General features: G+C 46.0%; 1 protein-coding gene across 1 annotated transcript in view; it reads right to left on the bottom strand.

Moving 5' to 3' along the window:
- Nucleotides 1-13145, bottom strand: part of mRNA-cap (RNA guanylyltransferase and 5'-phosphatase mRNA capping enzyme) — a 120338-nt gene that overhangs the window by 67573 nt on the left and 39620 nt on the right. The window contains exons 9-10 of the mRNA XM_050185056.3: nucleotides 4229-4329; nucleotides 2566-2669 (exon numbers count right to left, since the gene is read on the bottom strand). Of these exons, the coding sequence (XP_050041013.1) occupies nucleotides 2566-2669; nucleotides 4229-4329 (205 nt within the window). The remainder of the gene's footprint in view (nucleotides 1-2565; nucleotides 2670-4228; nucleotides 4330-13145) is intronic.

Genomic DNA, 13145 nt, shown 5'->3' with positions numbered 1-13145 from the left:
TTTTGTTTCACATATAATGGCATGTTCGAGTGGTTCTTTCCAAGCGCTCCTGCAAAGCTTGACAGGTCATTTAATAAATCAACTAAGCTTTATTGTGACGATAAACACGCTCCTATGGTGTTGACAAAGTTGAAATCGAGCTGTACCCGCTAACAACAATGTTCAAATGACAAGAAAATTCTGTTGTTATAACTGATAATTGTAGTCACTGGGTTGCACGAAAAAATGCAGAGGCGACAAACATTCAAACATTTTCAGTAGATAGAAAGAAGTACAGTCCAAACCACTTATAGCATTATTGGTTTTAACAATACTTGGGTGTAACAATGAGCAGCTACTGCACTGTGAACATTTTCTATGGTAAAATAAACCCATTACCCCAATATTCCCTTGCTGCATTATTGACTATAACAATTACACATGGGTACTGCATGTCTGTACCAAAAAAAAAAAAAATAAGAAACATGCAAAATTCCGAAAAAAAAAAAAGAAATCCAGGGGCTTTGCCACTCCAGTCTTTGTGCCATGCACTTACCATGCTGTGCCTTCGTCACTCCACCTCAATTTCCCTTTCACCTCTCTGATGTCAGCAAGTGGGTGGAAGGAAGATGGGAAAGGGCTACGGCCAGCGATGGGATGCGACAAAAGCAGGCCGCTTAAGGCAAAGCGCTCATGCTTCATTTCTTTTGCGAGTCGATGCGACAATGGACTAAAGTTTTGCCTGTCAGTGTCATTTCATTGTCGTTTTACAGGACCTTTGGTATGTTCTGACAGTACTCTCAAAATACCAGCCGCATGCATCAAAAACATAACTGTACAATCATATTTCCATTCTGAGACACATAGAATAAAAGAAAATTCAGCATCCGTAGTGCGTGTTTCTGCAATCTTGTTTTTTTTAGTCTCTTTTGCACTGCAGCCAATAGAATGTCACAACCAACTAGCACCCAATACCAATTCTATGCTCCGTTTCACAGTTAGAAGGCAACGCTACAAAGCGCAGTTGTAAAGGTTTCCTTCTGCTCGATTTGCAGAGCATTTTTTATCTACGGCACCTCCTATGGTGCAACTACAGTGGGCTCTCTTTAACCGGAACCTCAAGGGACCTGGGAAATTGGCCTTGTTTGTCAGGAGCTCCATTTACTGAGAGACACTGCAGAGCACTCCATGAATACAAAACCAACCAACCATGAGAATGGTGTTTCGTTCTAGCGGGAGTTCCGTTCAAGCGATTTCTATTTATTGAGATTCCACTGTACTTTAAGCATATAACTACCACAAGTGGATGTGCACCGTACAAATTTTATGTTTTGCAACCAAGTTTGTTCCTTTGTGAGGAAACAAATATCTGCGATCCTTAACAAAACAACCTATAAATGCATGCTATATCGCATATGTTACAGCAATTAATGCTTGCTTCGCAAAGCTACCCAAACGTATTTCCTGAACAGAGTATCGCCGTAGGCTAATAAATAGGAGTGTGCGATTACTTGAGTATTACTGAATCAAATCAAATAGAGGGCATTCAAATAATTCAATTTGCAAATTGAATATCTACTATTTAATATACCTGTGCAGTGCCATATGCTGCAAAACTTTCTATGCAATATATACACACACACACACACACACACACACACACACACACACACATATATATATATATATATATATATATATATATATATATATACATATATATATACACATTGATACCCTCCGTTATCAATGTCTGAAGTAGTCATAACCCAAGAAGGAATACTTAATTTATTGCTACAGATTGACGTTTAAAAATCTTCAGGTCCATCGGCATGTTTTGGGGATAGCAGCTCGGCTAGCAGGCATTGATCTATGAAAGGTGCAATAAATGCCCTTGTGATTGTTTGCACTACTGTGTTCCTTTGTCCTAAGAGCATGGGTGTGAGAACCCCACAATATCTTGATTTCTATGTACATAAGTTACTGATAGTGTGCTACAGCCTTGTTATGCAGTGCTAGGAGACTCTCGAGCATGTTGGGCACCATACTTACTTGCCCAAAATTCATTTCGAAAACTACTATTAGGTATTCGCACACCAGTACTAATTAAGTGTGAACAAGTGCCCTGTTATTTTTTGGGTACTGATTTCTACTGCATAAAGTGTGAAAATAACCTGTTTATTTACGAACTTATTGCACATCATGTGACATAGATTCTGCATGATTATGTAGGATTTTCTTTAATTTTGATTCTATTATGCTAGGAGAGGTTGTTCTACATGTATCGTATATGATACACCGTGCGTTAAGGTGGTTTATGTTACATCAAATGACACAATGCATACCTGAACCTTCACTATTCGCAAGCATTGACAGAAGTCTCCCTCTAGCCTTTGTAGCATTACCTGCTGCTATGTATGAAACGAACTGTAGGCCGGTCCAGTTCTGTTCCCACTGTAATGTGGCTGCCACGGCTGGCTCTGAAACTCGCGATGCTGCACTCAGCTGCAAAACGCTAGTACTGCCAAGCCACCACAGTGGGTGTAATGGAATCGTAGGACATGCAAAACTGAAGGCATCACTGACCTCTCCCAGTGGCAGAGCTCCTGGCACCTCCGTTGTATCTGCAGGAGTTTAGGCTGTGTAGTGATGGGCACTACGCCCTCAACGCCCTTCATGAAGGTGGGGTTCTGCACATGGGTCGGGTCACCCCAGAGCAGTGCCAAGTACACTTTAACAGACAGACAACAACCTCACAACAGGCCCTGGTAAGATAGCATCACCAGGCTAATTTAAACAGTGTCGGACTAGCAAATATTGCAAGATTTCCAAATTACCTGAAAGGCCCGCCAAAAGAAGCACCAAACTTGGCTGCTATGGGCACAGACAATCTTTAACTATGTTTCCACAATTATCAGAAGAAATAATAATTGTGGGAGTGCTAAGTTCACGCTACCATTTTTGGGTCAACACTAGTGCACCCGAGAAAGACTGAGATGGCCATCATGAGAAATGTAGGAAGCAATATTTTGGCCATTTCAGATGAATGGCCGTCATGTTCCACAACCATGCAAATTGGAGAGGGCTGCACAGCTTTCGAACTAATCATGCTTGTAAGTTGGGAAACATGGCTGCACCCTCCTAACCGACAGACATCAGTCCAGTGCCGATGGAGTGCTGTCAAAAGCTGCTGCCTGTTCTCATTGGCAATTATAGCATGCTGCTTTTCACACCCTCCACTTTAATTTCTCTCTTAAATTTTTTGTTTATTTTCAGTGCCTCTGCTGCTTTCATTTGAGGGCATAGCTGCTGGGAAGCACAAAGATAACAAATGACAAAGACAATGCAATTCACACTTATTCTCTCCACCATTCCTTGTCAGCTTCTCTGGCCTAGACACTTGAAGAACACTGCCCTACTGGTCTCAGCACAACCGATGAGAGAACTGTGCTGTGCCACTCCAGCATTCACAAAGAAATCCGGCACACAGAGGTACAGTAATACCTTCTTGATGCGAAAGCTTCAAATGACCCACTAATAAAAAACGCCAGCAGCGTCTGTACAGCAAAACATTACTCGCCGCGCAAAACTCGAAGGACCACTTAGCGGTGTTTCATTCGATATTAATTAATGCTCTCGCAATCACAACTCATAAGTGGTTAGGTGTCCTCAGATTTTTGAAGGGGCACTGGATATAAGCACTAAATCAGTTTAACTGACAAAATCACCCTTTCAAAACTTTCAATATTGCTCATTTCAAGGTAATAATAGGCTGATGATTAGAAGAGAAAATGAAGGTCGAAGTTTCAGTCTTTGAATTCCGTGCTCAAACACCAGTGCCGGTACGTTGGTGTGACATCACATATTTGAAAATATTTTCTCATATTTGAGCCGTTGTGGCTTGCTATTCGTGAAAACTTGTTCAGTCTTTGGCCCTTTTAGAGTACAATTAGTTCGTCTTCACAAATAAAGAAATTAACCTAGGCTAGAGACGATGCTGTCAAAATCCGTGACGCCATGGCAAACTGGCACAGGAACTTCAAGGTGGCATCGCCACCCACCTTTTGTTCTTGCATCTTTTCTGCCTTGCCCAAGCCTCTCCTCACAGCCGGAATGGCTTTTTTTTTGTTACTGTTATTTAACATATTTTGCTCTTTTGTGCCATTTATAATATTCCCAAGATCAAAGTGCCAGTTGAAGCCAGCACGACCAGGCGGGTACAGAGAGAGTGTGCAACCCAAGCACAAACCTTCTTGGTGAACTCCCGTCTCCGCCGCTTGTGCACAGGCCCGTCACCACTGCCGTCACCACCTACCGCGTTGCCGTCGTCGTCCAGGTCTTCATTCTCTTCTGCAAGCAAGAAACATCACTTGACAAACTCTCCGCACATAAGCACTGCAATCATGACGACTCAGCTTTTGCCATGCACACGTCACATGACACTATAGTAAAACCACGTTATAATGAAACGGGATATAACGAAGTAATCGATATAACGAAGCAATCGCGATTCCCCTTGCAATTCAAATAGATGCCGATGTATTGAAAACCTCATTTTAACGAAGCTAGAATTTCCTCGCAATGGGTACAACGAACCTTTTTTTAGAGCGCAGCGCTTTGGCGCCCGTTCCTGCATTTTGTGGCGCCATCGTGCCTCGCCATAACCAGCTCCGTAGCCGGGGCCAGCACGCTGCTCTAGCTGCGCTTACTCCTGGCGCCATCTCTCATGCACGGCGTGAGCTCTGCTCTCTTCGCTCCTCCTCCAATGCCACTCATATGCGCCGGCAATCAGAGCGCCAGCTTGGTGGTGGCTGATCTCGATGATGTGCTGCTGCACAAGCCGAAATGCATAGCCGCTGCCGTTTGCCACTGCGTGTACCCCTTCCCCCTCCTCTCCTCCGTGGCAACGACCGTGCGGTTTTTGCTGCTTGCCAAAACGCCGGCTCGGTATCAGCGGATCACGGTGCGCGCTTCCCAAGCCGGAACGTAAAGCCATCTTCAGTTGACTCGCTAGCAGCATCAGCAGTGTGATTCAGTCGCTGCTATCTCTTCGCCGAGCAACGTTACTAGTGCCTACGCGCTGCCTCCCACAACTTCCCGATAAGCGAGGCAGCCGCGCGCGCCATGCTACGCTCCGTTTGCGGCGGCTGGTGCGAAATGTTCCGCACCAGACGGATTGTCCGAGGCTCACAGATGGTTTATATTATAATATAATCTGTCTGCCTATATAAAAAGTTTATTCTCAGTCAGTTCTTTCTAAGCCATGAGCGAGGCAACCAATGAAAGTCCTTCGTCTGTTGCTGCTGCTAAACGAGCTGCCAGTGCAGAGGCCCAGTGCCGTCGCCGCCAAAATCCAGAGGTGCGCTACGCTGAACCAGGCATTGGTGCAGCAAGTTTAGCATATATCCATCTATTTCTCCAACCACAAAGCTACCTTCATGAGTATCAAGAACTGGGAATAGAGTGTTTCTTGAAGAAGTAACGAATAAAAAGTTGCAACTGTACATACCATGTCTTGCTCGAATTATTTGCATCAGTATATAGAAAAGCCGAAGCAGCCGAAACAGCTGAAGAGCTGCGCTCAAATTTCGCATTAGGAAGCAACGTAATCATCAGCAATTTTTTTTTTTCCACAGCAAGCATTTACTGACCATTTTCGTACTCATCAGGTCAATGTCTTATAGCGTGTGACGTTCGCGTCTCCCGTGCCGTCTCCCAGTCTCGCCTTTCCCGTAGAACTGGTGGACCCTCCCACTCTTCCGCTGCGTACGTGGGGCAGTGCCAACTGCAGTTTTGTTGTTGCTTGTCGTTGCCTCCGGGAGCATCAATGATATCAATGTTTCTATCGGTTCGTTCGTGTGAGTTCCCGCCGCCAGAAAGGAGATGGACGATGGCAAACGGAAGCGCAAAACAATAGCAATCGAGCAGACGGTGGCTATGCTGAAGGCCATCGAGTCCAGCGTGAAGAAGAAAAAAGTGGCAGCAGATTTCAGCATAGCGTTGAGCATGCTGTCAACGATTTTGAGCAGCAAAGAAGCTGTCACCAGTGGCAACAGAAAGAAGCTGCGAGCCCCCGCTTTTGAAGCTGTAGAGAAAGCGGTCTTCAAGTGATTTTTGGATGCAAGAGCAAACGGCACTCCTGTGAGTGAGGCACTGTTGCAGCGCAAAGTGAGGGACTTCGCATGCATCATGGGGTGCGAAGATTTTGTGGCAAGTCTCAGCTGGCTGTCAGCGGGGAAGCACAGTCTGTTGAGTGCGAAGCTGCAGTGGCGTGGGTGGAGACAAGCATTGGACAGCTGCTAGAAAAATACAGTGCCAAGGATTTGTTCAACGCGGATGAGACAGCCCTGTTCTACCAGATGCTGCCGTAAAAAACCCTGGCCCTCAAAGGTGAATGCAGCCAGGGCAGTAAGCAGAGCAAGGTCCACGTAACTGTGTTGCTTTGTGCCAACATGGATGGGTCGGAAAAGGTGCCGGCCCTTGTGGTCGGCAAAAGTGCATACCATGATGCTTCAAAGGCAAACGAAAGCTCCAAGTCAGTTATGTGTCCAACTGTAAGGCTTGGATGACGAGAGAAATTTTTGCACAATGGCTGCAGGAGTGAGACGAGCAGCTGGGCAAGCTGAACCAGAAGATATGCCTTGTACTGGACAACTGCACAGCCCACCACACTGCCGCTGTGCTCAAAAACATCGAGCTATGCTTCTTGCCGCCAAACTGCACTGCAGTTGTGCAACCCCTCAGCCAAGGAGTTATCATGAACTTTAAGTCGGGCTACCGCAAACGTGTGATAGACCAGATTCTGCTCAAGATGAGCATGAAGCGCGAGTCAACGATCGACTTGTACAGGGTAATTGAGATGCTACAGGCTGCTTGGATGGCTGTACCGGCAAGCACAATCGCCAATTGCTTCCGGTATGCCTCATTTGGCATCAGCAGTGGCGGTTACAGCGAAGATCTCAGTGCTGCCGCCCATGAGGGTGCCGGGGGTGACTAAGCCCTAACGTCGTGGGACGCTTTCCTTGACACCGGCGTTGTGCCCAACTGGGACACCTTCTGCATGTACATCAGTGCCGATGCTGACGCGGTGATGACAGAAGAGCTACCGGAGACTGAAATTGTGCGCGCTGTGACGGGGACGCTGTGATTGGCGAACCTGACGTACCGACGCCCGCACAAGTGCTGGATGCGACAGACCTGCTGCGCCGCTTCTTTGGTGCTCACAATGTCGGTGAGGACGGACTCGAAATAGCGGCGGCAGCTGAAAAAGCCATCATTCGCCCGAAGAAGACACGGCAAAAATTCATCAAGGACTTTTTTCTGCGAAGTGAGCCGCCAGCTGGTGTGCTGTTGATCATCAGTGATGAGCCGTTTGGCGTTAATAAAGTGGCAAATTCTCACTGTCTTTTTTTCGCTTGCTTTTTTCCGTGCAGTGGCCGTTTTCTTTTTCGCGTGGCGGGCTACTGTGGAGATTTGGTGGTGAGTACAACCTCCCTTGCTTGCTAAATGTGGATAGAAACGGATAGCGGCTATAACGAACTAATGGTTATAACGAAGTACTTACAACTTCCCCTTCAACTTCGTTATAACATGGTTTTACTGGATTTCCTTAAGTATACAAACTTAACAGAGTGTCTACCAAGTTGAAATTTCCAAATTCCCTGTGTTTTCCAGGTTTTCCCTGAGCACGTTTGCAAAATTCCCTGAATGAGCCAGAACTTTGTTTTATGTCAAGACAGGCTGACACCATGTTGCTCGATGCTGTCACTCTCTAGTAAGCATGTTGAAACAAAAAAATGACTTAATCCAATTTGCATAGTAAGGAGTAATATATTTGATTTCAAAAGAAAACAGAGGGCACAGCAAAAAAAAAAAGGTAAAACCCATTCTAAATTGAGTTGCACATTTTCAAATACGAATGAAAAGGAGATGCATACGTAAGTAAATATTTTTGAATATGAGCTATTTCTATCAACTGATAGCAAGCTCATCGATATGAGGCCTGAACTTTGTCACACATAAGATTCTCTCACAGCAGCTGGAAAGTCAACCTCAACTGTCCTGACATACTCTCAGCCCGTACACAACATCTCAGTGTTGGGGAGTACGGCAGTGCGATTAAAAGACGGGACAAAAGAAGACACATAGGGGCACACACAGCACTAACTAACGGAAGTTAGCGCTGTGTGTGTCCCTATGTGTCTTCTTTTGTCCCGTCTTTTAATCGCGCTATCGTACTCCCCTTGAAGATGCATTACCAACAAGCCCACATTGCAACCCTCAGTGTTGGGTTTCGCTACTTTAAAGAGTTTATTTTGGTTTCAATGAGGGACACCTGCTTCTCGGCGTCAGCCAAAACTTTGTTTTTTGAGCTCAAGCTCCTTCAAAGAGGAGGCGGCACACTTCGTTTCTGTTTTCATCCTCCTTCTGCCACGCGTTCACCCCATGGATCATTTGAAGCATCCTCTTGGTCAGTTGTACAGTCAATGTCAGATTTTTCGGACTCCCTAGAGGCCGCAGAAACATCCGATAATTGGGCGGTCCGAAAAAAAATGAATGCATGTCTTTAACTGCCCTTAAGAGCTAAAATTGCCACAGGCACGTCCGAAAAAGCTCTTAAGGCCTGCCAGTACACTTATTAGGCATATCAGTGCTCGTACTGTGACAGGAGACTGGGGTGCACGCGTGTATAATTAAGGAATACATACTGTGTCCCGTTACAATTGCCCCATCCCACACTTGTTATCCTTCACCGCATAACAATGCTGTACTAAGGCAAAGCTAAGGTAAGCATAACTTTTGGAGATTGGCATTACGCAACGCGCTGTGCTCTGCGAGTTTCGAAGCCAATCGCGAGGATTACAAAGGCAGAGTCGGTACCATTGCTGACAGCAGCAAATTCTTTCAATGAAAAACACGGCACCGCACGGCAAGAAGCTTAACAGCGAACGTAGAAGCATCTAGGCCTAACGTTGCCGCGGTAGTGGCTACGGCTGCCAGCGGATCTGCGTGCGAGAGTGCTGGCTCGAGGCGGCGAGATAATCAAAATGGCGGCGGTGGTGGCTTTGATTAATGCCATTTCAGACCTGCAGTCAGGGCAATATACATTGACTATATGGAGTATGTGGTGGTGTCGCAAAGCTGTGCGAATTATCGGGGATGTTCGAAAAATCGGGCGTTGGAAAAATCAGTCGTTAACTACTCTGGCAATACATCGTGCCGATGACACGGCGTCAATGGCGATTCTTTGCAATTCCTCTGTTACTGGAGCCAGCATTAACACGGGTTTCGTTCCCTTTCAATAAAGTTACAGCTAATTTTCCCTGATAGAAGCACAAATTCTCTGAGTTTTCCCTGAGTATTTCCAGACAATTCAAATTCCCTGAGAATTCCCGGTTTTCCCGGTTGGTAGACACCCTGAAAAACAAACATTACGCTTCATAGGCGACACAGAGTTTCTTCATTGTCAGTGGTTTTCTCAGCATCAGCATCTCTTTGCGTGTGCCACTCTATGTACGAGGGTTGGTGGTGGCGGATTCTATGGAAAATAGCAACAGTGTGGGCTGAGAGCCAACAGCGACATTTTCGTAGATAGCTCATGTGGTGACAACTGATAAACTCATGGGTTGATGGGTGAAATGGTTAATTTTGGGGCTTTCATTCTAATGACCTTTCAGAATAACGAACAATTTGCTGCGGTCCCCTGAAGTTCGTTACATTGAGATTTCACTGTATTGTGACGGACATAAAAATAGGCACAACAAAAGGGAAAATGTATTTACAGAATATATACGGAGAGAAACCGAGATGGCGGAATAACAACAAGAGCGCTTCAATCGTCGTCTTCATGTCCTTGCTGATGCCTTCTCCACTATCTGGTAATGGCTTGTAACATACGAACCGTGCTGGTGGAAGTGCTGTCTCAGTGCTTTGGGAAGGGAAGTGTCGTTGTCAGAGAAGTAGTGCTTCAGACAGGCGACGTGCATGATATCACTATGTGGTATGGAAGATGACGAGCTACCGTCCACCAGGGCGATCTCGTGTGGCTTCACTGAGCTGGCAGAGAACCTTGGAGGGGCTAGAGTAGCGAGACAGAAGCTTCGAGGACATGCCCACATGGCGGGAAGACGCCCAAAGGAGCCCCAAAGAGCCTAAAGAAAAGTGAATGGTTTTGTGGTAGCTGTCATAGCGGGCTTTTGGCGATATCTATGAAAGGGAGAGATGATCCTGTGCAATCTGGTGATTGTTAGAGCACAAGCAGCAGCATCGCAGGCATACCTGTAGGAGCGTACGTAGCTGATGGCAGGAGAGTCTCAAAGAGCAATGTTGGCTGGCAGCCAAACAACAGGTTAAAGGGGGAAAAGTTGGCAGTGTTGTGGCGAGATGAGTTGTACGCGAAGGTCATGCAAGACGAAGTGCTGTCCCAATCCCAATGATCTGTGGAAACATACATAGTATCGTGTCTGACGTGCAATTAAGGCGCTCAGTATGTCCATTTGTTTGCAGATGGTTAGGCTGTGGTTAGCTTGTGACTTGTGGAACACGACACAGGATGTCATCGACGACTTTTGAAAGAATGGACCAGTAAAGTTTCTCTCTCTCTCTCTCTTTGAAAGAAATGAACAACCACGGTCTGTCAGTAGCTGATGTGGTGCACTGTAGTGGTGAATGACATCGTAGAGCAGAAAGTCTGCTATGTCAGTGGCACAGCTTGTTGGCAGTGGCCAGGTGATGGCATATGGGGTGAAATAGTCAGTAGCTACGACAATCCACCTGTTCTCTGTAAAAGAAGCTGAAAATGGTCCAACAAGATTGAGGTCCAAGCGATAGAATGGGACAGCTGAAATCTCGATAGGCTGAAGTGAACCAGCGGGCAACAAGAAAGGACACTTGCGGTGCTGGTACGACTCGCAAGCAGCAACATACCAACACACATAATGGTAAAGGCCTGGCCAGAAGAACCCATGTCGCCCCCGTCGTATGTGCGGGACACTCTGATATGTCCAGCGGTAGGCACATTGTGTAGCTAGTGGACACAGTGGAAGAGAGAGTTGTAGGAAGTACAAGCAGAAAGTCCGAGCCGTCGTAGTATTGCATCATAGAAATAACATCACGGAGCATAAACAGGTGGAGAGATGGTTGGAGTGGTGAGAGCATAGAGAGTGGATTATGGGGTGTAAGTCTGCATCACTTGAGCTGTGCCTTCTCGATATCACTAAAATCAAAGATGGTGAGGACGCATGCATCGGTATCATGGGCGGTGGGTGGAGTCGGGAGGATCCACAGGACAACAGGAGAGGTAGTGGGCCTCCAAATCAAACAGCAATGAGTCCTGTGTGCCACTGCTACTACAATGGTTTTTCCGTGAAGTCCAAGTGGGGGGTTGGGGTCTGATTTGTTCTGGCTGCTCTTGGAACCATAAAATGCTGTGTGGAATAAACCCTGGCCTACTGAACCTTTTCGCGGAGCAGTTAATTATAGGGAAACAGATGGCACTTTCGGCGGAGCGTTGCACGTTGTCTTAACGAAAGCACACGACTACGAAACCATTACGGCTTACACCTTGCTTCTGTGCCATCAGCTGTGGCAAATGCAACCGACATTTCCCTAACTCACTGTGCTCCAATCACGCCCGACTGAATCATGTGGATAGAAGACATGGGCACCAGTTGGCTGTAAAAATAGTGACTGGCCTATTAAGGAATAGAATGAATCTGTGCAGCTAAGTATACAGACAGTTGCAGCAACAGTGCGTACATGTTACTGGCACTTTGAGATGTACAGCTTTCTTTGGGGATACAGACATTTGCTCATCCTACAGCATTGTATCGCTAACCTTCAAAGAAAGTGCTTCAGCCTCGGAACGCCGGCAAGAGTTAGTACCATCAGTTAAACAATGACAAATGGAGTAGCGCCACTTCCTGTCATAGTACATTTCGTGCAAAGTATCCACACACATCTACCCCAACTGGCACAAAATTTTATGCCCACTCTATTGCCAACGTGTCAATTAGTGAATGGGCGCACACTTGAATACAAGTGCACCATATACGCACAATAACTGACGGACTACACTGATAAAGCATGAATGGTTGAAGCTGAATGTTTCGCGACGGTCTACAAGAGTAAGTGAGTTAACAGCGATAATACATCTTTGCTACAAGGTGTTACAATGTACAAAATGGCTACTTATCAAGCCTTGCGTGCAGCAAGAACAAATCTATCGGAAGTGAGCACACATGCGAGTGATTAGGCAGAAATAATCAGATAGTGACCATGCCAAGGAAACTTACGAAGTGAGAAAGGTGACAAGCCGCTGCTTCAAAATATTTGCCAAATGAAGAATGAAGAGCAATATGCACTAATCCTGATTCAAATCATGAGCGGAAAGTTTGGGTAGCTAGGAATACATATTTAGCGTCGCTTTTAAAACAAGCACCATATATGCTGCTCGCGCCTTTTCGACATAGCTTAATCAGCTTCCAAAGCGCTTTTGCATGTTCTTTGAAGCTGCGGCGAAACCTTTGTGTTGTCCACAATATCTCTGGAAACAGAGGTTTGCTAAGCTGCATCGGCGTCATAAACACCCACTGTAAGCGCGGAGGCAATGGAGGCAGTTGAGGCAAGCAATGGACATGTCATCCCGTGATCAAACATGGCAGCACCCTTGGGATTGCCGCGAAAAGGGTCAATAAGACAAACCTAGCGATGCAGACGTTTCAAGTTCGGCATCACATGACTGGATCCACCGAGTGTAATCCAAGCTTTCTTGTGAAATATGTATTGGACCAGAAGGGCCTTTGCCCACTTGAAGCAGCATGCAGATTGCTATTACTATTGAGAAAGGACCGGTTTGGACGAGCCATCCATATTTGCAGCAAGCAATACAGACACGCACCTTTCTCTTCCATTGCATGCACTACACTTCGTATTCAATATCTTGTTTGACAGCATCTGCCGAAACAATGCTGTTTCATCGACAGCAAATATTTCCGACCCTACGAGAAGTGATTGTGCCCTGTTAGAAGTGCACTTGCAGGGGTGCAGCGCAGCATTTGATATATTAAATGTGGTGCTGAACGGGAGCTTGGTACCATGTGTAGTACAACGCTATACTTTTGGACGGAGTTTCCATGAGGGTGTTGCAACTGTTCAGTAGTTATGAA

Source organism: Dermacentor andersoni, chromosome 4 (genome assembly GCF_023375885.2).
Source record: "Dermacentor andersoni chromosome 4, qqDerAnde1_hic_scaffold, whole genome shotgun sequence".
Lineage (NCBI taxonomy): Eukaryota > Metazoa > Arthropoda > Arachnida > Ixodida > Ixodidae > Dermacentor > Dermacentor andersoni.
This window is presented reverse-complemented; position numbering and strand designations above follow the sequence as displayed.